General features: G+C 48.5%; 1 protein-coding gene and 1 pseudogene across 1 annotated transcript in view; one reads left to right on the top strand and one right to left on the bottom strand.

Annotated features, from left to right (window-relative positions):
- Positions 1–16649, bottom strand: part of LOC126913619 (olfactory receptor 14C36-like) — a gene marked incomplete at its 3' end in the record, with an annotated part of 18388 nt that extends 1739 nt beyond the window's left edge. Inside the window, exons 1-2 of the mRNA XM_050716038.1 lie at positions 15912–16649; positions 11352–11402 (exon numbers count right to left, since the gene is read on the bottom strand). Of these exons, the coding sequence (XP_050571995.1) occupies positions 11352–11402; positions 15912–16649 (789 nt within the window). The remainder of the gene's footprint in view (positions 1–11351; positions 11403–15911) is intronic.
- A 1080-nt stretch (positions 16650–17729) lies between these two features.
- LOC118259883 (ATPase family AAA domain-containing protein 2-like) lies at positions 17730–26569 on the top strand (annotated as a pseudogene).
- The last annotated feature ends 674 nt before the right edge of the window (positions 26570–27243 follow it).

The following is a 27243-nucleotide window of genomic DNA, read 5'->3' as shown; positions in this document are numbered from 1 at the left end:
CCCGTGGAGAGCCGGCAGCCGGGCTCGCTCGCCCGCTCGCCAACGGGCCGCGGCGCTTCGGCTCATCACCTTGACGGCACGCTAGAGCCGGCGGCTCGAGGCTTGGGGGGGCTCGAGCCGTCCACTTCATGAGCGAGGATGACGCACATAGAGCTGGCGGCCGTAGAGCTGCCTAACAGTGGCTGCCTACGCACTCTTCTGTACCCTTTCGCTTTCTCCCCCCGCGCTTTTTTTTGCTTCGGTTCCGTTTTGTCATTCCTTCGTTGATCGATTACATTGGTTTATCGATCGATCGATCGATCGTTCGTTCGTTCGTTCAAAAATGCATCTGTTCTCATTCCCTCCCTTCCCTCCTTGCCACGCCGCTCTTCCCTGGCAGCCGAGAAGCGGGGCAGAGCTCAAGATCGCCGGGAGCCGGGCACCCGCTGTGTAGACGGGGCTGCCGGCGGCGGACAGCCGCTGCCCTCGCGCACGAGCCCAAGCCAAACCTCAACCCCGAAGCCGACTCCGAGCCCAAGCCACCCCGCCCGCCGCAGAGCCGGCCGTTGCAGGAGGCAAGGCAGCGCCTGCCCGCCCGCCCGCCTGCCCGCCTTCCTTCTGCATCCCGGACGGGGTCCGGGGAAAAAACGCTGGAGCCCGCCGCGAGCTCCTCGCTCTGCTCCCTCCCGCGCGATCTAACTCCCCGCCGGCCAGGAGAGGGCCAAGTGGCCGTGGCGGGTAGACCCGACGACCTCCTTGACGGCGGGGTAGACCTAGCGGCTCAATGAGGCGCGGGGGGAGGGGGGGGGGAGAGAGGGAGGGGGGGGGAGGAAGGAGGAGGGATAAGTAGACCTGGTGGCTCCACGAGGCGGGGAGGGTGGGAGGGGCGGCTAGACGCGGCGGCCGGCATCTGACGGCGGCCGTCTACGCACTTGGATGGCCACCTCCGCACCCTCCCCAGTTCTCCCTCCCCCTCCTCCGCCCTTTGCACCCTTTGCAGCGGGCGGGGCGGGGCGCCGGTGCAGTTCGAGAAGGCGAGGGCGCGGCGCGGCCTCCAGCTGCCTCAGGCCGCCGGTCGCTCTGACGTCAGAGGCCCTTGCTGGGCCCAGAACGGCGTCCGGGTCAACCCGGAAGCCGAAGGACGCGCGGGCACGAGCGCGTTTCCAGAGTCATCCGTCGGTCGATCATGCCATTCCCGAGTGGGTCAGTCCACACGAAAAGCATCGAAAAGTCCCAGAAAGGTTGTAAAAGGCCCAAAATCGGCCGAAAAGGGCCGGAACAGCCTGTATGAAAAGCGAAGGAAGTCAGGTCGACGGTATTCGGTCCCAGTCGGCAGGTCTCCCCGTGTCCTCCTGCGGTTGCCAGGTCTACCGTGCCCCTCCCGCTTGCCTAATCTACCAGTGCCCTTCTGCGGCCTCCTGTGGTTTTGTCATTCCTTTGTTGATCGGTTCATTGGTTGATTGATTGATTGATTGATTCATTCATTCATTCACAAATTCATCTGTTCTCATTCCCTCCCTTCCCCCCTTCCCACGCTGCTCTTCCCCAGCAGCCAAGAAGCAGGGCAGAGCTCAAGATCGCTGGGAGGCGGGGACCTGCCGTGTAGTTAAGACAGGGAAAAAGAAACAAAAAACGCTGTGCCACACAGAAGCTGGCAGAGTGAGAGGAGTGAGAAACAGACTTGCAGGCACCAAGGTCAGTGAAGAAGGAGGGGGAGAGGTGCTCCAGGTGCCAGAACAGAAGTCCCCTGCGGCCTGTGGTGAGGACCATGGTGAAGCAGGCTGTCCCCCTGAAGCCCGTGGAGTACCACAGTGGAGCAGGGTTGCACGCTGCAGCCCATGGAGGAGACCACGGTGGAGCAGGTGGACCTACACTGATGGAGGCTGCGGCCTGTGGAAGACCCCTGCAGGAGCAGATTCTGGGCTGGACCTGTAGCCCATGGAGAGAAGACCATGCAGGATCAGGTGACCTGGCAGGAGCTGCTACCCATGGGGGCAGTTTGCTCCTGATGGATGGACCCCATGGTATGGACCCATATCTGGAGCAGTTCTTGCAGAGCTGCTGCCTATGGGAAGCCCACACCGGATCAGTTCAGCAAGGAGTGCATCCTGTGGGAGGGACCCCACAGCACAGGGGACAAGAGTGACCGAGAAGGAGCAGCGGAGAAGAAGCGCTATAGACTGACCATAACCCTCATTCCCCCGTTACCCTGCGCTGCTCGGGGGGGAGGAGGTGGAAGAGGCTGGAGTGTGGGGGGGGAAGGTGCTTTTGGTTTCTTTCCTTTGTTTCTCACTTCTCTAGCTTGTTAGTAATAGGCAATAAATCTTACTATCTCTCTAAGCTGAGTCTGTTTTGCCTGCCATGTTAATTACTGGGCAATCTCCCTTATCTCAACCCTTGAGCCCTTTTTCATTGTATTTTCTCCCCATTCATCTTTGAGGAGGGGAAGTGAGAGAGCAGTTGTGGTGGAGTTTGGCCACCCACCCAAGTAAAACCATAACACCCTGCTGCCACCACCCCACCCTTTGCACCCAACTCCTCAACGGGGCTGAGGTGCAGTGGGTGGGGAGGGGAGCCGGCGCAGTTCAAGAAGGCGAGGGTGCGGCTGTGGCCCCTGGCTGCCTCAGGCCACCACTCGCTCTGCCGTCAGGGGCTCTTGCTTGGCTGTGAGACACCTGTGCAACTCTGCGTGTCAGTGCATGTGTCACTGCATCGATCGATCGAAGAGAAACAAGGCAAAGTAAAACTGTGCAAGGAAAATACAGAGCAGTGACAGCAAAAGCGAAGCAAAGCAGGGCCGGGAAAAGCAAAGCAAAGCAGAGTAGGAACGACAAAGCAGAGCAAGGCAGAGCAGAGGAAGGAAAAGCAAAGCCCTGCAAGGAAAAAGAAAGCATTATCAGGAAAAGAAAAGTCAAGCAGGGCCAGGAAAAGCAAAACAAATCCGGGTCAGGAAAAGAAAAAAAAAAAAGCAAAACAGGGTCAGGAAAATCAAAGCAGTGCCATGAATACAAAGCAAAGCAAAGGAAGGCCAGGGAAAGCAAAACAAACAGGGACAGAAAAAAACAAAGCACAGCAGGGTCAAGAAAAGCAAAGTGACACAATGAATACAAAGCAAAGCAAAACAAAGCAAAACATTCCCAGGAAAAGCAAGGCAGTGCCATGAATACAAAGCAAAGTAAAGCAAAGCAGGGCCGTGGAAAGCAAAGCAAGGAGAAACAGTCCTGTCAAAACAAAAAATGTAGCTACTCACTGTCCTTCGAAATCGCACCCCCCGACACCTGCCCCAGGCGAATAGGGGCTGGTTGCCGGGCTACGGGGAGGTGGGCATTCGAGAAGGCAAGGTCGTGGCCACAGCCCCCCGGTGCCTCGGGCCGCCAGTCGCTCTGACGTCAGAGGCTCTTGCTCGGCCACGAGCAGCTCACCACCTGTGAGACTCAGTTTGGCTGGCTGCCTGGCCAGTTTGCTTTAGCTGTTTTTGAAATTTATTATTGTTATTGTTATTGTTATTGTTATTGTTATTATTATTATTATTATTATTCATTATTAATGTTGCCTGTTTCCCGCTTTAGGTTTAGGAATCGTGTCATTACTTACCGTCTTTCGAAACCTCCTCCCCCACCCCCCCTTCTTTGACGAACACCAGCTGGGCCCACCTGGGGGCTCGTCGGGCAGCGGGGGAAGTTGGATGGACCTGGCCGGTAGCTGCTTTCCACGCCCCCCCCCCCCCCATACACACACTCCTGCCCCTGCCTGCCTGCTCCAATCAGCTGGTTTCTGGAATGCATGGAGGCCAACCTGTGCATCTGAGTGTGTATGTGTTTGTGTAAATACACCAGTAGACTCATCGGCAAAATCCATGGGATAGTCCACAAAAGAAGCCTAGCAGAGCAAAGCAAAACAAAGAAAAGGGGTGCAAGGAAAAACAAAGCGGTGCCGGGAAAAGCAAAGCAAAGCATTGCAGTTCAGTGAAAAGCGAAACGTGTAGTTACTTCGTGTCGATAAAAGTCGGCTCCCCACCTATTCCAGACAACTAGTGGCTGGTTGCCAGACTATGGGGAAGTGGGTGGGGAGCCCATAACTGCACCGTTCAAGAAGGCGAGGGCGCAGCCACAGCCCCTGTGAGAAAAATCTCAATAATTTTCTTTGGACAGGACCTTCTGTGAAGCTTTTTTATTTGCAATTGCAATGGCAGGAATTCTGCAAGCAGAAGCGCACAGTAAAAGTTTATCATAAACTTATATTCCCTATTACCTAACACCTGATTTCTCCCGTTTCCTCTTTGGCTGCTTACTACAGGTTCACAGCCTACTCTACACACTTCTATACCATATATGTATGTTTTTATTTGACCAACCATTAATTCCTCCTTTTCCTTTTTTTTTTTTTTCTTCTTGTGACTAGAGGGCCTGTGATTTTTGTTTTTACTGATTTCATACTGCTCATCATGTTTTCCTTATTTGGGAAATATTTGGGACAGTGGGACGTTCCCCTTATCTGCCTAACATACTCCCCACTGCTGTGCTGCACAATCACTTTTGAATACGCAAGGTTAGTGGAATTTTCCACTGCAAAAACACCTTCTATTGCAAAAAACACAACTTTGTTTCTCACACACTGACTGCCTCCCACAGTGGCTCTTCTGTGGCCATGGGGTGCTCAGAGGTGCCCAGCCTGGCAGAGAGAGGAGCCTCTTTGGACTCTCCTCCTTCAGCATGTTCATATCTGACAGCAGCTCTGAAAGCAGACGTGAGCCTTCAGGCATTGCCCTTTTATGAGGGAAATGCTGTTCTGGAGGCCAGCTGTGTCACCCAAGTCTCCACTGCCTATTTGGTTGCTCCAGTGGGATTTCTGAGTGTTGTGCAGAGATGCTTGGTGCCTCAAGAGAGGTGCTTGTTTCCCTTGGGAAGATGATTGGGTGCCTTGTGGAAATGCCACGCTACCCCAAGGAGGTTCTTGGCTCCTTCAGGAAGATTCTTGTCTACCCTTTGGATAAGCTTGGGTGCTCTGAAGAGATGCTTGAGTGTCCCAGAGACATGTGGTGTGCCAGGCTGAGGGGCTTTGGGAGTCCATGGAGGTTTGTGGCTGACCCAGGAAGATCCTTGGGCATCCCAGGGAGATGTGTGTCTTCTCCTGGGAGGTGCTTGACGGCTGTAAGGAGGTGCTTGGGAGTTCCAAGGATGTTCTTGCATGCCCTCTAGCGATGCTGGGATAGCTATGATTGATGCTTTTGTGCCCCCTGGAGGTGCTTGGTTGCTGCAGACTCTAACAGTTCCGTGCATGCCACAATCATCTCACTTAGGCAGGCAAGAATTTCCCAGGGAACTCAAGCACCTCCACACTTCTCTGACTCTCTGATCCCCAGAGGCACTTGTGGGTCCCAGGACGATGCTTGCTTTCTCCAGGGAGGACCTTATGTGTTCCAGGGAGATGCTTGGTGAGTCAGCAAGAAACGAAGTACCCTTGGGGAGGTGTCTGAGTACATCAGGAGGTAATTGGTTTTCCTGGGGATATGCTTAGGTGCCCAAAGAGGTGCTTGTGTTCCCCTGGAGCTGCTTGGGTGCTCCAGGGGAGGAGCCTGGGCATTAAAGATTGAGTGCTCCAGGGAGATACTTGTGTGTCCAGGGAGAGAGTCAGGTGCTGCAGGGAGCTCCTTGGATGCTCCCCGGTGGTGCCTTCTTTTCCCTGGAGGTGCTGGGGTGCCCTGGACTGATACATGAGTGCTCCAGTGAGTGCTTTGTGTGATCCATAAGGCTGCTTGCTTTCTCTGGGGAGATGCTTGAGTGCCCCAGGAAGTTGCTTGGGTGCTCCAGGAAGGTACTTGGATGCTGTGGGGCATTCTTGGAGGTGCTTGGTTTCCAATGGAATAATGTTAGTGTGTCTTGGGGAGAGAGTGCTCCCAGGATGTTCTTGGGTGTCCCCTGGAGATGAGCGAGTAGCCCTGTAGATGCTTTGGTGTCCCACAGAGGTGCTTGGGTACTGAAAGGAGAGGCCTTGGTGAGCAGGAGGGCAGCGGTGGCTGTGTGATTGATGTGTCACAGTGGGCAGGAGGGCAGTGGTGGCTGTGTCACCCAGCTGTCACAGTGGGGCCGTGACACGGCAGCCCAGGTGGGATAAAGGGCCAGGGGTGCGGGCAGACCCCAGTCAGGATGGAAGCCCCTGGCAGCAGGCAGCAGAGGGCGGAGCAGGACAGGACAGGGAGGTGAGTGCATGATGGAGCAGGGGCTGAAGCACACTATGAGCCTGAATGGTCCAAGAAACTATGTGTGGAGGAGATGCTTGTGTGTTCCCTTGAGAGGCCTGGGTGCATCAGGAGATGCTTTCTTGCTCCATGGAAGTTCATGGCTATCCCAAGAACAATCTGGGTGCTCCCCAGGCTTCTTCACTGCTCTGTCCAGATGCTACCTGGGTGCGCAGGGAGATGCTTGGTTTCTCCAAGAAGACAGCTGGGTGATGCAGGGAGTTTCATGGATGTCCCAGGAAGATGCATTGGTGATCCTGGAAGTTTCTTGGTGGCTCCAGAGAAATGCTTGAGTGCTCTTTGGAGACATGTGGGTACCCAGGAAATGTGCTTATATGCCCAAGGAGGATGTTTGTTTGAACCGGCCTAAAGCTTTGTTTCTCCACGGAGGATTTAGGGTGCTTCAGGGAGATGCTTCCTGCTGGTAAGGAGATGTTCGGGTCATCCAAAAAAAGTTGGGATGCAACAGGGGAGGTACTAGGCTGCTGAAAAAATGTACTTTGGTGACCTGGGTAGATGCTTAAGTGCTCTTGTCAGGTTCTTGACTTTTTCCAAAGATATTTTTTTTTTGGCATTGGAGAATTTTTCAGTGCATCCAGCGTGAGATGCTTCAGGGCAAATAGCAGATGCATGGGTCCACCAGAAAAGTGTTTACATCACCTTGGGAGATGTCTGGGTGCCCACGGGGACATACTTGAATGACTGTGGCAGATGCTTTTGCCTGTCACAGAAGCTCTTGGGTGCCAAGGGAAGGGCTTACCATCTCCAGTGAGATATTTGTGTTCCCCAGGTGGTGTTTTGGAGGCCTGGGGAGATGCTTGGGTTCTCCACTCAGATGCAGGAGTACTGTGGGGAGATTTTTGGGTACTGCCATGAGGTGCTTGGGTGTTCCAGGGAGGTGATTCTGTTCCTCAAGGAAATGCTTGTGTGACTTGGGTAGAACATTGGGTACTCCCAGGAGGTGTTTGTGTGTGCCAGGGATATTCTTATGTGCCCTGAGGAGATGCTTCTGTGCCCTGGGAACATCGCTGGGCTCTCTACGAAGGTGCTCCTCTTCCCCTAGGGGACACTTGGATGCCCCAGGAGGTGCTTGGGTACTGCAGAGAGCCATTTGTGTCCTCAAGGGATATGCCTGAGTGCTCCAAGTGTGTTATTCAGTGCCTTTGGGATGTGCTTCAGTGCCCCTGTGAGAGGTTTGTGTGTGGCTGGGGGTACTTGTGACTCCGAGGCAGGTGTCTGTGGTCCACAAGGATGTGCTTGGGTCCCCCAGGTGGTGCTTGGGTGCCATGGGAAAATGCTTCCCCAGGGAGATGCTTGTGTACCCAGGGAGATGTTGGCTGACCCAGGCTCATGGATGTTTTCTCCAGAGAGGTGCTTCATTGCTGGAGGGAGATTCCTGGGTGCTCAAAAGACATTCAGGGGTGACCAATGCAGATGCTTGAGCACACACAGGTGATGCTACTGTTCCCCAGGCAGGTGTTCGGCTCTTCCAAGGAGATGCTTGGCTTCTCTCTTTAGGTCTGTGGGTGGTTCTAAGTAATGTTCGCATGCCTTTGGGCAATGTTGAAGTGCAGCAGGAGGTGATTGGTTTAGACAGTTCAAATTCCTCTGTGCTCCAGCGAGGTGCATGAGAGCTGTGGGGAGGTGCATGTGTCCTCCAAGAAGAAGCTTGGGTTCCTTGGGGAGAATGTTGCCTGGGGGACAGAGCTGTGTTCCTGGGAGTTTCTTTGGAGCTCCAGTGAAAGGCTTGAGTGCTCCAGGGTTATTCTTGCGTTTCTTGGGGAAATCCTTGGCTTGTCCTGAACAGTGTTGGAGTTGCCAGGGGCCATTCACTGATGCCCCAGGAAGTTGTTTCAGTGTCCAGTAAGATGCTTGGTTTCTCCAGGAGGATGCTTCTGTTCCTTTGGGAGATGCCCTCTTTCCTCAGATAGGTGCTTTGATGGTGAGTGTGATGCTTGGCTACTGCAATGAGATTCTTGTATTCCCCATGGATATGCTTGTGTCCCCAAGGGAGATGCTTGGCTATACCAAGGAGATTTCTGGGTTAAACAGGAAAATCTTTGTGTTGCCAGGGAGGTGTATTCAATGGGTACTCAATGGAGATGATGGGGTGACTCAGGAAGATGCTTGGAATCGCAAAGTATCTCCTTGGTCCTGATCTCCTGATCTTCCAGGAAGATTCCAGGGTGCTCCAGAAAGGTTCCTGAGCAAATTGTGCAGGGCCTGATGTGCCCAGGGAAATCCTTGTCTCCTCAAACGTACTGAAGGGCTGATCCAAGAAATATGCCCCGGAAAAATGCTTTGGAGCACCAATGGAATGCTTGGCTTCCTGGGAATGATGTTTGGGAGATCCTTTGGTAGTTCAGAAATGTGCTTGGGTTCCCAGGAAGTATTTGTGGCTGCCCCCAGGAGGTGCAACCAAGATCCTCCCTGGAGAAACAAAGCATTGCCCTGGTTCACACCAAATCTCCCTTAGGCACACAAGCACATCCCATGGTTACCCAGGCTTCTCCATGCAGTATACAGGCATCTCCCTGGAGCACCCAAGCATCTCCCCAGACCACCAACCTATCTTACTAGGAGTACCCACACACAAGTCCCCAGAGCACATGATCTTTTCAAGGTGCATTCTGGCAATGCCCTGGAGAAGCCAAGTACCTTGCAAGGGAAAGCAAAAAATCTCCCTTGCGAATGCAAGCACTTTCTTGGAGCACCCTCTGTGGCAGCCAAGCATCTCCCCAGGGCACACAAGCAGCTCTTGAAATCTCCGAGATTTTCTCCAGGGCACACAAGCATTTTGTTGAAGTAGACAAGTATCTCCCCAGAACACCTAAGCAATACCTTCTACCTGTCAGGCATCATCCATGGATATTCAACACCTTCCAGGAGATCCCAACATCACCCTGAGCACCCAAGGTTTAGGCTGAGTCACCCAGGCATCTCTCTGGAGCACCCAAGCATCGCTGCAAGGCAACCAAGCATTCCACATCAGCAACAAAGCATGTCCCAAGGAACACAGATATTTCCTTGAGGCATCCAAACATCACTCCCGAGAGTGCAAGCATCTTCCTGGAGGACCCACACATCTCCCCACAGCACTCAGGCGTCCCATTGCAGCATTACTGAAACACCTCCCCAGGCAACCCAAACACATCCCCAGGTACTCTGATGTCTCTTCAGAGCTCCCAAGCAAGTTCTTTCAGCATCTCAGTGGTTCAAAACGCACCTCTCTGAAGCATGCCAAGACCCCTCTGGAGTAGCCTAACTTCTCTCTGCGGTACCAGGTAGATCCCCAGGATACCCAAGCATCACCCTGTGTCACCCATCACATCCTTGGTACAAACAAGCACCTCCCTGTGCTGCACATGTTATTTGCTTGGACAGCCATATTTGTCCCATGGAATCCAAGCACCTTCCTGGGGCATTCAAGAACCTACCTGGAGCACCCAGCTGTCCCACCAAGCCACCCTGGTGTTTCACGGAGCATGCAGGCATCTCTGTGCAACACCCGACCATCTGCCCCAGGCATTCTAACACCTCCTAGGGCATTTCCATGGGGAAAACAAGCATCTATCTGAGAGCACCCAAGCACATCCTCACGGCACCCAAACAACTCCCTGGAACGCCAGAGCACCTTTCAGTGGCACCCAAGGATCTCCCTGGGGAAATCAAGCGCATACTTGGAGAGCCCAAGCATCATTTTGGGTCCCCGTCTTTTCTTCTTGAGCAAACCAAGGGGCACCAAAGTATCACCTGGGGGCACACAGGGTCTTCTGAGGAAGACCCAAACATCTCCACGCAGCAGCCATGCACCTCCCTGGAGAAAGAATGCGTCTCCCTGGGGCACAGAAGTGTCATCTTGGAGCTCCAAAACATCTCCCCACAGTGTTCAGGTATGTCTCTGGAGCACCCAAGCAGCTTCCTGCATCCCCAAGCATCTCAGCAGGGCACTCAAGCACCTCCCTGGATCCCACAGGCATCTCACCCAGGTAGCCAGGCATTTCCAGGGATCTCAGACATCTTCCTGAGCACTCCAGCATCTCCACAGGGCACTGGGAGGTGCTTGCATGCCACAGGAAGACTCTGGTGTGTCCAGGGAGATTCTTGTCTCCTCCAAGGCTCTGCAAGGGCTGATCCAGGGAGGTGGTTGTGTGCCCCAAGGCCATGTTTGGTTTCACCAGGGAGGATCTTGGTTGTTCCAGAGGGATATCTGGTGTCATCCAGAAACTAAGCAGACCTGGGGAGATGTCTGCGTGCCTCAGGAGGTGCTCGGGTTCCCTGGGGAGATGTTTCTGTGCTGCAGTGAGATGCTTGAGTTCTGTCGGAAGGTGTGTTGATTGTCCATAGAGATGCTTGTGTCCCCTGTGGAGATGCTTGGGTGCCTAATGGAGGTGCTTGGGTGTTCTACGGAGGTGTTTGTGTGGCCTGGGGAGATTCTTTGGTGCTCCAAGGTACTGCTTGTGTGCCTCAGGGACATGTTATCTGATGCCCAAACAGAGGAGCCTTGGGGCTTTAAGAAGGTGTACGGATGCCCTGGATTGATGCCTTTTTGCCCTGGGGAGATCCTGGGACATCCAGGAAGACGCTTGGGTGACCAGGGATGTGCTTGGGTGCCAGATGGGCATTGCTTGATATCTCCAGGGAGGTGCTTTTCTTCCCTGGGGAGATGCTTGGGTGCCCCATGGAGATGGATGGGTGCCAACAGGTGATGTTGCTGTTCTCCATGGAGGTGCTTGGGTCCTCCAAGCAAATGCTTCTTTCCGGTGGGGAGATGCTTGGTTCATCCAAAGAGGTGTTGGGATGCAAGAGGGGGGGTACTGGGGTGCTTGAAAGATGTACTTTGGTGCCCTGGAGAGATGTTTAAGTGCTCTAGGTAGGTTATAGAATCATAGATCATAGAGTCATAGAATATCCCGAGTTGGAAGGGACCCATAAAGATCATCAAGTCCAACTCCTGGCACCGCACACGTCTCCCCAAAATTTTAGACCATGTGACTAAGTGCACAGTCCAAATGCTTCTTAAAATCAGACAGGCTTGGTGCAGTGACTACTTCACTGGGGAGCCTGTTCCAGTGTGCGACTACCCTCTCGGTGAAGACCTCTTCCTGATGTCCAGCCTAAACTTCCCCTGCCTCAGCTTAACACTGTTCCTGTGGGTCCTATCACTGGTGATTACGGAGAGTAGGTCTGCGCCTACCCTTCCACTCCCCCTGGCGAGGAAGTTGTAGACCGCGACGAGGTCTCCCCTCAGCCTCCTCTTCTCCAGGCAGAACAGGCCAAGTGACCTCAGCCGCTCCTCATATGTCTTCCCCTCAAGGCCCTTCACCATCTCCGTTGCCCTCCTCTGGACACTCTCCAACAGTTTTACATCCTTCTTGTACTGTAGTGTCCAGAACTGCACACAGTACTCGAGGTGAGGCCGCACCAGCACAGAGTAGAGCAGGACAATCACTTCCCTCGACCGACTAGCAATGCCATGCTTGATGCACCCCAGGATACGGTTGGCCCTCCTGGCTGCCAGGGCACACTGCTGGCTCACATTCAACTTGTTCTCAATCACAACCCCCAGATCCCTCTCTGCGGGGCTGCTCTCCAGCATCTCGTCACCCAGTCTGTATGTATAGCCAGGATTGCCCCATCCCAGGTGCAGGACCCAGCACTTGCTCTTGTTAAACTTCATGCGGTTGGTGATCGCCCAGCTCTCCAATCAGTCCAGATCTCTCTGCAAGGCCTTTCCACGCTCATCCGAGTCCACAACTCCTCCAAGTTTGGTGTCGTCGGCAAATTTGCTCAAAACACCTTCTAGTCCTACATCCAAATCATTTATAAAAACACTGAAGAGGACTGGCCCTAAAAAGGAGCCTTGGGGGACCCCACTAGTGACCATCTGCCAGCCAGATGTGGCCCCATTTACCACAATCTTTTCAGCCCTGCCCATCAGCCAATTGCTCACCCATCGTATGATGTTTTTGTTTAGTTGTATGCTGGACATTTTGTCCAGTAGGATCCTATGGGAAACTGTGTCAAAAGCTTTGCTGAAGTCCAAAAAACTCACATCAGCTGGTTTCCCTTGATCAACTAGATGGCTGGTCTTATCATAAAAGGAAATCAAGTTTGTTAGGCAGGACCTACCCCTCATGAACCCATGTTGGCTGGGACCAAGGTTCTTGACTTTTCCAAAGAGGGTTCCTCAAGTGTACCTCAATGGGGATCACTCTACAATTATTGTTATGGGCAAAACAGACTTTGCATAGGAAGATTAATAAAACTGATTACCTATTGCTGATGGGCTGGACTGGTGAGGAACAGAGAAACAAACTGGGGGCACCTTCCCCCATCCACTCTTTTCCACCTCTTCCCTGCCCTGAGTGGCGTGGGGGGTGGGAGGCAGTGGGGGCTGCCATCAGTCTGTGGTACTTCGTTCCCACAGCGCCTTCACGGTCGCTCTCTCCCCTGCTCTGCTGTGGGGTCCCTCCCACGGGGTGCTGACCTTCCTGGGTTGGTCCTGTGTGGGATTCTCCATGAGCAGTGAAAAACGGGCTCTTTAGGAGCTGCTCCAGGAGTGGGTCTTTGCTACGGGGTCTATTTGTCAGGAGCGGGTTGGTCCCCAGACCGTACTAGGCATGGGAAGGGGAAATAATGCTTAACCAATTGGATAGCCTTCTATGATGAGATGACTATAAGGGTAGATGAGGGGAGTGTGGTGGATGTGGTCTATCTTGACTTCAGAAAGGCTTTTGACACTGTTTCCCATAACATCCTCATAGACAAGCTCAGGAAGAGCGGCCTAGATGAGTGAACAGTGAGGTGGATTGGCAATTGGCTGGATGGCAGAGCTCAGAGTGTTGTGCTCAGTGGTGCAGAGTCTGGTTGGAGGCCTGTAGCTACCGGTGTCCCACAGGGGTCTGTACTGCATCCAGTCTTGTTCAACTTATTCATCGCTGACCTCCTTTTCTTTTGGCTCTATATCACGATCTGCCTTTGTCCCAGCAGCTGTGGTGCCTTCCAAGAGGCTGGGGCTGTGGTGGAGGTGCCCTGAGCTCTGCAGCAGCCTGTGGCAAGGCAACCGTGAGCGCAGTGGCCATGAGCCCTGCCTTCTCTCCTCCTGCCATGCTCCATTAGGAGGCTGCAGCAGAGGGGACCCACAGCCAGCCCCTGGCTGGGCTCTGCCACCCGCCTCTCCAGTGCCATCACTTCAGCCTTGGGGCGCTCTGTGACATGCTGGGTGACCTCACAAGGCCTGCCAGCCAGCACATTTCCTGTAGGGCAACCAGGCCTCACAGCCGCAGGGACCTCAACACCACCCTTCCAGTCCCCTCCCCTCAGCCCCGGCCTTGTCTCTGCTGGCAGGAGTGGCCTTTGAAGGCACTTTCTGGCCTCCCCTTGCCTCCTGCCAGCTGCTGCCCACTCAGGCTCCTGGCACAAACATGGCTCTGCAACAACACCACCGCTCGTTCTGCCTTTGCTGCCTTGCCCTGTCCTCTCCCTTGACTCCTTGTCTCTGCCGCGCCTAATGTTCCACACTCAAACGTGTCCTTTTGCTGTCACCACCCTCTCTCCTGTCCCACGGGATGGCAGAGACAGGAGAGGACGTGATAAAGTTAGGCCTTGTAGTGCCTATGCAGAATGCTTGTGGTGAAGTAGGGGCTGATACTGGGCTCTGTGGTGCAGAGGAGGCCCCATGCGGAAAATATGAGGTTAAACAGCAGCTTTGCAGTGGGGGTCTCCACCTTGGTATGGCAAGGGAGGCTTCTGGCCACGAAGGGGCAAGGGATGGATCAGCCACAACTTCTCTGGGCAACCTGTTCCAGTGATCACCACCCCCCAAGGACAGAATTTCTTCCTTATATCTAATTTAAAAGTACCCTCCTTTAGTTTTAAAACATTACCCCTTGTCTCATTACAGCACTCCCTGACTAGAGGTCCCTCTCCAGCTTTTTTGTAGCCCACCCTTTAGGTACTGGAACGCTGCTATAGGGTCTCTCCAGGCTGAAAAGAACCAGCTTTCTCAGCCTGTCTTCACTGAAAAGGTGCCGCAGAATTTCAGTCATCTTTTTGGCCTCTTCTAGACTCGTTCTAATATTTCCATGTCCTTGCGCTTGGGCCCAAGAGCTGTACACAGTAGTCCAGGTGGGGTCTTATGGGAGCAGAGCAGAGAAAAAGAATCACCTCCCTGGACCTGCTGGACAAACTTCCTTTGATGCAGCCCAGAATACGCTTGGCTTTCTGGGCTGCAAGCACACATTGCCAGCACATGTAGAGTTTCTCATCCACCAAAACTCCTAGGTCCTTCTCCTCAGAGCTGCTCTCTATCCATTCTCCACCCAGCCAATATTCGTGCTTGGGATTGCCCCAACCCAGTTGCAGAACCTTGCACTTGGCTTTTTTCAACATCATGAGGTTCTCACAGGCCCCCCTCTCAGTCTGTCAAGGCCCCTGTGGATGGCATCCCTTCCCTGATGCATATCAACTGCACCACCCAGCTTGGTGTCATCAGCAAACTTACTGAGACTGCACTCAATCACACTGTCCATGTACCAACAAATGATGTACCACCAATGCTGTAAGCACATTGTAGAAGGCCACCAGAGTTGACAGGCACAATCTGCCCTTAGTGAAAGCCATGTTGGCTGTCACCAACAGCCACCAGTTGGCTGTCACCACCAGTCCAGAAGACAGGGTAGCATGACATAGCAGAGAGGGGTACTTGAAATGAACCTGTGCAAAGAGGGTGACAGAAATGTCAAGGGAACACTGGGACCAACCACCCAGAGAAATGTCAGGGCTCTGTGAGGAGCCCATATCTGAGCTGGCCTCCTGCACTGCTCATCCACACCGGGCCTTCCACCTGGACTGTTCTGTGCTATTCAGGCAGATGCCCCATTGATGTCACTCTCAGGATGAAGGGACCTGCAGACAATGTCTGCCCCACTGGCCTTCATGTCACCCCTAGGGATAGCTGATGGCCTTTGTGCTCACTCTTGTTCCTCTCTCCACTTGCATACGATTTGTCTGTTGGTAGCATCGACTGCAAAGAGTTTCTGTTCCTATGTCTCCCCTGCACCTGGACAGGCTCTGCTCTTGTCCCAGGACATCCTATGTCCCAGGGAGCCTTTGGGACGCTCTTTGAGCATGTTCCAATGTGACGGCAACTCCGAAAGATGACGTGAACCTTCAGGCACGGTCCTTTTAGGAGGGAAATGCTGTTCTGGAGGCTAGCTGTGTCACCCAAGTGCCCACTGCCTGTCTCTGCCTGCAGTCCCAGCACAGCCACACAGCAGCACTGTCAACAAGCTACAGGAGCAGCAAGGTCTTACGTCACCAGCAGGGCTCAGAATGAGAGGGTGGCAGTGGCAAGAGATCAGCTCTGCATAGACCCAGCGCAGGTGCTCCCTGGCCATGCTGCTGGGCCACAACTCTTTTCCCTCCACCTCTGCACATGGGCACTACCTCTGCAGTCACAGAAAAGGCCTCAGAGAAAAGATATAAGAAAAAAAAGTTACTTTAGTTGGTTTAAATAGAAAACCAAAATGAAGAATATTATTTCTAAGTGAACAAAATTACTCAGAATGTTACTGGAAAGTAACAACAACACAAAAACAAACAAGCATGGCCTATGGTGAATAACGTTTTCAGTTGTTTTCAGAAGAAGAGAGGCAAGAATGTTAATTGGTTATGAAAGACACCTGGTCATCAGTTTCCACATGGCAGTCTTGAGCTCCTGGTTCCTCATGCTGTAGATGAGGGGGTTCACTGCTGGAGGCACAACAGCATACAGGACTGCCAGCACCAGGTCCAGGGATGGGGAGGATATGGAGGGAGGCTTCAGCTGGGCAAACATGATGGTACTGATAAAGAGGGAGACCACCGCCAGGTGAGGGAGGCATGTGGAAAAGGCTTTGTGCCGTCCCTGCTGCAAGGGGATCCTCAGCACAGCCCTGAAGATCTGCACATAGGACAGAGCAATGAAAACAAAACAACCCCCAAATAGAAAAGCACTAACCACAAGAACTTGAACTTCCCTTAGGTAGGAGTCTAACCAGGAGAGCTTGAGGATCTGGGAGATTTCACAGAAGAACTGGTCCACAGCATTACCATGGCAGAGAGGTAGTGAAAAAGTATTGGCAGTGTGCAGCACAGCATGGAGAAGGCCACCGCCCCAGGCAGCTGCTGCCATGGTGGCACAAGCTCTGCTGCCCAGGAGGGTCCCGTAGTGCAGGGGCTTGCAGATGGCAATGTAGCGGTCATAGGACATGACAGTGAGAAGAGAAAATTCTGCTGAAATCAAAAAGACTAGCAAAAAGACCTGTGCAGCACATCCTGAGTAGGAAATAGCCCTGGTGTCCCAGAGGACATTAGCCATGGCTTTGGGGATAGAAGTGGAGATGGAGCCCAGGTCAATAAGGGCAAGGTTGAGGAGGAAGAAGTACATGGGGGTGTGGAGGCGGTAGTTGCAAGCTACGGCAGTGAGGATGAGGCTGTTGCCCAGGATGGCAGCCAGGTAGATGCCCAGGAAGAGCCCAAAGTGCAGGAGCTGCAGCTCCCGTGTGCCTGCGAATGCCAGGAGGAGGAACTCAGTGATGGAGCTGCTGTTACACATTTCCTGTCTCTCGGCAAGGGAGCCTGCCCAAAAGAAGCAAAGACAGTGCAAAATTCAAGGACTTCTCTGACCAAAATCCATTGCATGTCTCATAGAATACCCTGCAAACACCACACTGCCTCATTGATTTCAGGAAGCGCTTTCTGCAGCTGCTTGGCTTACCTCTGGTTGGTGCTCTGAGGGTGCCACAACAAGCAGGGGGCTCTGCAGTGGGCTCTGCAGCAGTCAGTCCTGGTCTACAGCAACAGGTAAAAGGGAACCTGGTGTGTTCTCAGAAGTCCACTGACCAGGGACATGTCCCTGCTGCAGGACATAAGGAGAAGGTCAAATAATGCCTTAAGAAACAACAAAGGTGATGTTGGTACTGTCTGTAGGCTGAGGTGTGTGAGGTGCCTCAAAGCAGCAGCAATGCTCAAGGATCGTTAGTCTTTAATACAGATGCTACTACTCCATTACCATCAGACTGCCTCAGCACATGGGCAGGAAAATAGAAGATTGTAAAAACTGCACTGCCGTCAGGTAGGTCTCGCCTTGCAGTTCTGCTGGCAGTGTGTGGTGTGGCAGTTCTGCTTCAGCTTGGGGAGCTGTGGGGCTGTGAGCAGCCTGCCCCAGGCAGCAGGCTCTGGGCAGCAGCAGGACCCTGCCCTGCCCTGCCCTGCTGGAGAGGCTCCTTCCACCCTCAGCTTCTCCCCACAGCCCCTGGGCAGCTCCCCGGGCAGGCTGAGTGCTGAGCCTGGCAGGCGGCAGAGGTCCTGCCCCGGCACACAGCCCCTGGGGTACAGCAGGGACCCTGCTCTGCACCACAGCCCTGGGCAACCCTGCTTGCACCCCCAGCTTCACAGCCTGCAGCCAGCCCCAAGAGAAGGGAGCCCTCAGGCCCTGTACGCTGACCCTGCAGCACACAAGCCCTGCATGCCCTTCAACTCCAACACCAAGTGTCCTCCTGACAGCTCCCATTGGCTGAGGGATGTGCCAGCTCCAGGAGAGCCTGACAGGATGCACAGCGGCATTACCCTGCACCCAGAGACTTACCATGGGGAGGTAGGTGTGAAGATTTCTCCCCCAGTGAGCGCTCCTCTGCCTTCCCAACCCAGGCTGCCCCGAACCTCATTCCCAATTCTCTCCTCTCCCCATGCCAGCTGCAGGCAGTACCCCCAGCCCTGCTGCACATTGCAGAGGAGCTGCTCCTGGGCAGATCTGTCTCTCTGCAGCGCTGCCCGCTTGCCAGGAGCTCCCTCCCTCCATCCCATGAGCCGTCCCAGCTCAGCAGCACTGGCCCAGCCCAAGGCATTTTACTGACCCCCCCGGTGGGTTTGGGCAGAGCCCAGGAGCCTCATACACTGAGAGGAAATGGAAGACATTTCTCAAGTAGATAATGCAGATGCAAACCCCAAAGCCTCTCACAGCGTTAATGAGTCCCACTGAGGGACATTACTGACAAAGGCTCCCCATAGACTTGTTAGAGCAGGAAATTGCAAGCAGTGATGATGGGAAGACCAAGGCCAAGTAAAGGTCGCCTTGATGCTGAGGAAACCTTGATGTGTCCCATGAAGTCCAAGAGTTGGGCCCTGATCCCAGCCTCTGGGAAGGGAGATCCTGCCCCTCCAGCAGGGTTTAGGGCTCTTCCTGGGTCAGTGCAATGTGGGTAAGGGCAATGCCAAGTACAAGGCTACAGGAGGACATCTCCTAGGCTCTTGGAGGGGGATGGGGAGGCATTGAGACCCTAACGCTGTAATATGTCTCCCCATAACCATCACTGACAGAGACAAGAGCCAGAGCTCAGCAGACAAAGCTGATGGCTCTGTCAGGGGCTTTCATCTTGCAAAAGATGGTGAGGTAGGGGAGGTTTAGCCTAGACGTCAGGAAGAGGTTCTTCACTGAGAGGGTTGTCACACACTGGAACAGGCTCCCCAGTGAAGTAGTTACTGCACCAAGCCTGTCGAAGTTTAAGACACATTTGGACTGTGCACGTAGTCACATGGTCTGAATTTCTGGGTAGACCTGTGTGGCACAAGGATTTGGACTCAATGATCCTTATGGGTCCCTTCCTACTTGGGATATTCTATGATTCTACGTAGTGTCAATCATTTGTTACAGGCAAATGTAACTGTTTTCTTAAATTGACCTGTCATTTTTGAATACTTCCTTGGTTGCGAGCTGCTCCAAGAATTTTCAGAAACTTGAAGCCCTTTAAATTTCCGACTGAATTAACCAATGGCTATATTGTATATATGTATCTACAGCTACTTTTGTTGATGGTTTTCTCTAAAGCAACTTCAAAAATTGCCCAGAATATTTCCCTTGTGCTGACATAATTTCTGATGAAACTTGTATCTAGGTCGCTGCTTTCTTTAACATATAAACTGTGTTGTGTTGAACTTCTCTTTAGGCTGGATTTGATAACATGGGTGGTCTTTTCGAACACATTGCAGCTTTAAAAGAGATGGTGATTTTTCCCCTCCTTTATCCAAAAGTGTTTGAAAGATTCAATATTCAGCCCCCAAGGTAACTCATTAAAGCGATAAATTGTAAGTCAGCTGTTTTCAGGAGAATGTTCAATTAAGGTATCAATATGCTTCCATGCTTCAACATTTTTGGCAGTGCTGAACATTTGTTTTAGTAGTAGTAAAAAGTAATTTCTTAAAAATGGATAGAATCCAGAATATATGGAGATTAAAAATATAAGCAACACCTTTAAGTTTTACTATCCGGTGTTTTAAAAGGAGAAAATACTTCAAAAGTTCCTGGGTTTAAAAAACTTGGGTTGGAGTGGTTTTGTTCAGAGTTTTATGTACAAGTCAGCCTGATTAGTTTGTAAGCAAGAAGGGATTATCTAGTGGAAGTCAATTGTAGTGTGTTGCCTGGAAGCCCAGTAGTTTCTCCCACCTACTTTCTTTCTTTCTTTATTTATTTATTTACTTTTTTCTCTGAGTGCTAAGGCATCACTTTTCCTTCCAGGTTTAGACTTCCTCACTTGCCATCAGCAATAGATGGTCTGAGATACCAAACTCAGTAACTTAATGTTTTTGAAGGGAGAATTAAATGCTTTCCTAACAGATTCTTTATGTTGTGAAAGCAAGAATATGCAGTTTATCACTGAAGAATGAACTGGTGATTCACCATTGAGCCCATTCTCAGATTCTGTGCTGAAGTTTGCTCGTTTAGCTCCAGTTTGCTGTAATCACCCTGTTCGTCAGCAGTTTTGGAAGTGTCTTTCTGGGACAGTACCCTCTCATTTTAAGGTTTTGTACACTTGAGTTATCCCCCTTATTCATTTCTCTGGGTGAAAAAAATAAGTTTTCCTGTGAAATCTTGTAGGAATGCAAAACTTCTATCTGTTCTGACTCTACCTACACTTCAACTATTACTGCTGTCTTGGACATGATGTGTTTTGGTTAGGAAAGAGGACTTGTTTGTTCTAGAGATGACGGTTGTAAGATGTACTCATCATGATCTTTTTTTCCTATCTAAATCTTTTTCATTGCAGAGACTGTTTATTCTATGGCCCCCCAGGAATGGGAAAAACACTGGTTGTTCATGCTCTTGCTAACGAATGTAGCCGAGGTGATAGAAAAATATCATTTTTTATGAGAAAAGCTTTGGACTGCCTGAGACAATGGGTGGGGGAATCAGAACATCAGCTTCGCTCATTATTTGAACAGGTAAGGTTGAAATGTGCAATGTATTCTGTTAGAGTTGAAACTGTCAAATTTATGGTCAACATTTTTAAGTAGAACTTGCTCTTGTTTTTGTATTTTGTTAGTTGTTTTTTTTTTTTCCACTGAAATGGAAATGACAGTGTTTCCTTTTTCAGTGCCACCATACTTTGGATCAGGGGCTTGAAATTGAGTTGTGTGAGGAAGGAACAAAATGAGAAAACCTTGCAAAGCAAGAAATTACCTCCCACCAAAACAGCCACTGAAAAGTCTGCAGGAGGCAAGAGATGATGACTTTAGATGAGAGGGAAACAGATGCAGGCTGGAAGCATGGTTATTTAATTTCATAAGGGATTCTTGCTTCCCAAACCTGTAATTGAATTAAGTTCTGACTTGTGGTTTTTTTTGTTTTTTGTTTTTGTTTTTTTTTTTTTATGGTAGCCAAAAAGCTGTAAAAAGTACTACTATGATTTGTTTCCAGTTGCCCAGTAACAGTGGGTTGACACAGACTGCTGTCTTCTGTTAGTCATGCCAGATACTCCATTAGCTCTATAAGTAGAGGTCCCAGATGCTAAAGTGAAAAATCAAGTTTAGGTGACATTCCAACCATAATGTTTTTGTGCATTTTTTCTTTAAATACTGCTGTTTTACTCTGTGTTTTCATTCTAGGCCTATCAGATACGACCTTCAGTTATTTTCTTTGACGATACAGATGGCCTCACTCCTGTGCGGTCCAGCAAACAAGACCAAATTCATAGGTACTACATTTTTGCACCTACCTAAAATCTGCTTGATCTTTGGGGAATAAAAAAAGGATGATGACCTGTTTAATTTACTGTGAACACATTAATTTATCCTGAAAACTGGTAACTCAATGCCACTAAATTTCAGGTGATTTTAAACGATAGTTGAAAACAATACACTAAGCCAGATACCAGCACATGGTCTGTGTTAACTTACCTATTTTTTTTATGTCTTAAAATGAGTCTTGTCCTTAAAAAGCTTGTCCTTTTTGACTACTCATGGAAGAAAGTCATGTGGAATGTAACAAAATTTACTGAACCAGTAAGTAAAGATTATGTTTTTCTATTAGTTCCATTGTCTCAACACTTCTGACGCTTATGGATGGCATAGAAAACAGAGGGGAGATTGTGGTAATCGAAGCCACCAACAGACTGGATTCTATAGATCCTGCTTTACAGAGACCAGGACGCTTTGACAGAGAGTTCCTCTTCACCTTGCCAAATAAAGAGGTGAGAACTTAAGTTCAACATTAATGCTAATGTGGCAAAGTCCAACATTACAGAAAAAAAAAATTACAACTTGAACAAAAGAGTGATATGTGGAGACACTGTGTCATACCGTGGAGGTTAAATCAGGTACTGAATATATATGGTCAAGATGATACCACCAAGTAGTTCTATAATCAAATCTTTGATTCCCAAAGTTGTTCCCGTTTGCTTGATTATTTAATCCACTTAGGTGTTTCCACCTTGAAGTTGTGTTCTTGGTCTCAATATTTCATTTATGAATGGATAGGGGAAGTATTTGCATTTGTTTGTTCCCTGGATCAGTGGTAGTAGTTTGAGTCATAATTATTTTCTTCTTTATAGTAATTGTAGCAGCTTGAAATATAGCGCTAGAAGTGCTTTCTGTGAATTTACTGACTGAAAAGCAAATTTGATGAACTAATGAGACTGTCACAATGAAAGTTTGCTCAATTTTAGAGAAGTTTTTTGGAGACAAAAGATCTGTTTCTGGATAAATTTTTCATTACAGTATTTTCCTCTGGGTCACTAGGTCTCATATTTTGGAAACTTATTATTGGAGCTATAAATGCCTTTTCTTTCATTGCAGGTTCCTATCAAAAGTTCAGTGTAACAAATTTAGAAATACTGGATTTCCTGGTTGAAAATGCAGAGTGTATATTAAATAACTGTACAATACTTGAAAGTTTAGCAAATAAGAGAAGTGTGTTAATATATGAGGGGTTTTGAGGGAGGGTTGTTTTTTCTGTTGTTGTTGTTTGATTTTTGGTTTGTTTGCTTTTGTTGGTGTTTTCAAGGAAAACTTAGGACAAGCTAAAATGCAATGATTTTGTTTCCAGGCTAGAAAAGAAATTTTCAAGATTCATACTTGTGACCAGATCCCTAAGCCACCGGACATGTTGCTTGATGAGCTAGCTGAGAAATGCATTGGTAAGACTGAAAACAAAATGGATTAATGCTTGTGACTAAGTTCTACAGAATCTTAGCTTGTACCAGGCAGTACCCAAGCTCTTGTGCCTTGCTGCACAACTAGTCAAGCAATCAGCTTGTAGCAATCAGCGTTAGACGTTTTCATCTATTTATTTTTTGTTGTCGTTCTTCTTGTTGTCTGAGAACATTGAATGATTTTGGGGCATCTTCCTCAAGAGTATAGTTTTGATGAGGAGTCTGCTTCAGCTTCGTAAGCACAGGATAGCAGGCAGTGAGCAACATAACAAAACTTCCCTGTAGAGCGGTAGCACTTTCAAGTCCCTGTTAACCTGTTTAGTTTTGGCATTACAAATTCTATAAATGTTGCATATTTTAAACCTGGGCCTTGACTAATATAACATTTGATTTTTGTTTATTAGGATACTGTGGTGCAGATATAAAATCCTTATGTACTGAAGCTGCACTGTGCTCTCTGTGTCAATGCTATCCTCAGATCTATGCAAGTAGGGAGAGATTGTGACTAGACGTTAATTCTATGAAAATAAAAGCAAAGGCTTTTTTTATGACTCTGAAGAAGGTTGTTCCAGCATCAAGCAGGATTGTGGCTTCACCTGGACAAGCACCTGTCACCTATTTTTAAGCCACTTTTTGAAAATTCAGTAGTGAATATTTTACAAGCCTTGCAGAAGATATTTCTGCATGCAGAACTTTTAGCTAAAAATAACCAGCTTTCTGAATTTGTGTTGCCACCTTCTACCCTTCTGTTTTCCAGGACTGTTAAACCAGTAGTGAATTCTGCAGCAGAAAGAAAAGTGAGAAATGGCTTGTTAAAACACCTTGAGAAAAATATGAATGGTGTCTTTATTTGTTACCATTAAGCCACTAAGTTTTGTTATCTTTTGGTATTTTAATGTGGAAGTCATGTAAGCCCATGGCTGGAAAGTTAGATTATGTTGTCACAGTCGGGTCAGTTATTTTTCTCAATTTCTCTTGCTGTGCTGTCCAGAAAATGTTCTGTCATTTTGGGCGAGGTTAACTCTCTAGCATCTTTGATTTAAGCCAGTAAAGGTACAGCCTTGCTGTAGTGGGAAAAAAAGCAAATGCTTCTCGCATATGTATTTCCTAGTAGGAAAGCAAGATTGCTAGGTTATTAATTCGCAATCTTGGTTTAGTAATGACTAGGAAACATAAGGGAAGAAGATGAAACAATTAGAATGACTGAATAAATTAACTGGAAATCTTACATATGTTTAATGTACCGCTGTCATTTAACCAATCCAGTTGTGTGCTGCTTTATATACGGCCCATGTGGTTCAGTGCCCACACATATTTTTTTTTTCTAGAAAAGCTGTTCTGCTCCTTTCTTGCTACATTCTCCAGTAACTAGGGCCACATTTTAGCTAAACTTGACAGATGTAGAGATCTCTCAGGTACTTAAACTTGAGACCTTCTGAAGACTGGTGTATACGGGAAGTGATGAGATCCAGATTGGTGTGTGCTGAGACAGAAAGTTGCTGTGCTCCCCCATATGAGGTAGCAGACTAGTTGTTGTCTGTATTCGGTTAGACAGTCCATGTGTACACTTCAGGAGTCATTACTTGCCCCAGCCAAATGCAGCAAAACTGCCCCAGCAGACATGATAGAGATGGGCAGGATTCCTTAGGGGGAGGTATGGTACAAGATTGTAAGAGAATGGGTTTTGATAGTCTTCCTGATCACAGAACAGCTTATTACTTGCTGGAATATGGAGATTATTTGGGGTGGGGCGGGGGGGGGAAGTATATAGGAAAAGTACTTGGAACATCTGTGTGTCTATTCAGCACCTCATTTCTAAACTTGTTTTCCTATGACTCTTGTTCTAGGAGTGCTTACTACGAACTGACATCATGTTGGCCCCATCTGCTAATAGTAGGAAAAGCGGGATATGGACATGGTTTCTTATTTGGCACCCGCGGTGTTGCATGCTTTGGAGAAGTTTCCCGTTCACACCCTGGACCTATCCATTCTGTTTACAAACGTTGCACCGCCAGAAGAAATATGCAGAGAGGTATCTTTTTTCTTTTTATTCTCATAGGATTCATTGACTGTATGTAAAGGATCAACTGAGTTGCAAGTAAGGTAAACAAAATTCATTGGTAATGGAGGTGGCCTTGTTTTCATGTGCTGTTATGTTTGCTTCTGTCTGAAAATCCACTTTTCTTTTAGATAAAACAATAAACAATATGGATGTTGTACACATCTACATTTTCCATACCAAATTTTACAGTGATGATGTTGCTAGCAGCTCAGGAAGCTGGGAGGTGCTGCTAATAGACCTCTCTTTGTGGAAAGAAATGCTGCTCATCTCAGTGGGATCCAGAAAGTAGTTTTCATTGCCTCATAAGACTGTGTGCTCCAAGTAGATGGCTCTGTATCAGATTGCATGTCGTGTACTTTTTGTAGCCTTGTTTTTTATTCTGTTTGTAGGGCAAGCAAGGTTTGGGGCTTCGGTTTTGTTTTTACATGTACATATACAACTAGTGCTTTTGCAGTATGTGCAATAAAAGCATTAAAATTCATAAAATGCTTCATTTGCACACTGATGTGGTTTTAACTTGAAAAAATAAACATAAACAGATTTGGTGTTTTTACATTTAGGCAGGAAATCCTTTTTGTTGTTTGGCATCACTATCTTAAAATATTTTTACCTTTAGTAAAAACATTTGAGAGCCACACAAGTAAGGACAGACCCGTTACATGACTGGATGTCTTAACAGGCTGTTCTACGTGTTTTAGTTTTCTTACCCAAGCTTTCCTTTTCACTAGCTGATCTGAAATACTCAGAAGACAGCACCAAGCATAATTTATGTCCCAGATATCCATTTGTGGTGGGACAACGTTGGACCTGCTTTGAAACTTACTTTTCTAACTCTACCAGAGAACATTACAGCATTTTCTCCAGTTTTGCTGCTTGCTACATCTGATGTGTGTCACTCAGATCTTCCAGAAGATGTATTTCTGTCAATACTTTACTTCCTATTTCTTCAGTTTATTGTTAATTTAGGAATGCTTTCAGCATCAAAACGCTGCACTTTCTTAAATGCATACTGTTATTACTCAGCCACCCTAACAAATCTCTTAAAATTTGCTTAGAGAAAAAGAATACTGTGAAAGAATTTGCTTACGGTTTTTTTCTGAGTCAGGCAAGCAACTTTGACCCCCCTCTCACGCACGCAAATAGTAAATTTATTTAAGACAATAATTCTGATGGCTACAAAGTGGTTTAGTCAAGAATATGCAGTGCTTGAAATGTAAATGTCAAAAAGATATTTTTACTGAAGAGAGTTCTGACAGTCTGCCATTTCATGCTCTACTGGGTAAACTGCTAATAATGCAATTTATTAGAGAATAGAAACGCTTTAATAAAAAGTTCAACTTCTTTCTTCATATGGGCCAAAGCTTTCCAACTGGAAAGCTGAGTTCCAATTTCTGCTTAAGTAACTTTGAAATTAATTTTTACGTGTATTCCTAAACAAACTGTAGTAAAAGTACATGCATAACTTGGTTGACTTCTGAGAGTTTACATTAAAGGAAGGTGTTCAAAACAAGAACACGCTGTTCTCATTCTGATTATTTGTCTCAGTTATTGGGGGAGAGAATGGGTCTTACCTAGATGTGTTTATTGTCAACTGCTTTGAAAGTGCTTAAGTTTCCACAGAAGTTTTTGTGCTGGTTCTAAATTCCTTCTGAAATAAGTATTGAAATTCCTTACCTACCTTTTGATACTAGAAATTGAATAATGGAGGAAACCCGAGAAGTACTAGCTACTTCAGACACCTTCTTTTGGTACAGAAATAAAAACGCAGCAAAAAGCCCTCACTTGTCTACTGAAGCCCTTCTCTTCCCTCTATAGCCATAAAGGTTCTAACTAAAGGACAGCAAGGCAAGTAAATACGAAGTAAGCGATAATGGATATGTTGAATGCCATTACTTTATCAGCATATCGTACAATCCCTTCATTGAGATGTAATTCTACAGGTGCTTCTTAGAGGTGATATTTGAACTTGCCATGCCAAGATGTGGCAGCAACTATCCTACAAAGAGGATCCTGTCATTCCCTGCTGCTTTGGAAGCAGCTGGCTTGCAATCATGGCCATAGATGTGATAGATTTATTAGTAATAAAGGATTGTCTGAAATGTAAGCCTTTCCTTTCTCTGAAGTATGAAAAATGAACTCATTTTCTCCACTGAAATCACATGGGATACTTAATCTGTTCTCTGAAGTGTCACATTTTATTTAATAGTGTAGGAAAAGTAGGATGTCACTTATATTGTTACTGTTTAACCTCTGCAAACATAAAGAGCGTATTCAAAAGATCTTGTGCTCTTGTAAAGTTTGTTTTTTTTTCCCATTGTTTTCTTCAGAAACTCCTGCACGCTGTCATTGACAGCTTAGTTAGCACTAAGGGATTTGACATATTTCACTTGGAAAAAGTATATGGCACGATTAATCAATGTATTTACAAACATTGGGAAGACTATGACAAAACTGATTTCGTGGAAGTAACTTTTGTTTTGTATTATAGCACTTTC

The sequence above is a fragment of the Cygnus atratus genome, chromosome 32 (genome assembly GCF_013377495.2).
Source record: "Cygnus atratus isolate AKBS03 ecotype Queensland, Australia chromosome 32, CAtr_DNAZoo_HiC_assembly, whole genome shotgun sequence".
In the NCBI taxonomy this organism is placed as follows: Eukaryota; Metazoa; Chordata; class Aves; order Anseriformes; family Anatidae; genus Cygnus; species Cygnus atratus.
This window is presented reverse-complemented; position numbering and strand designations above follow the sequence as displayed.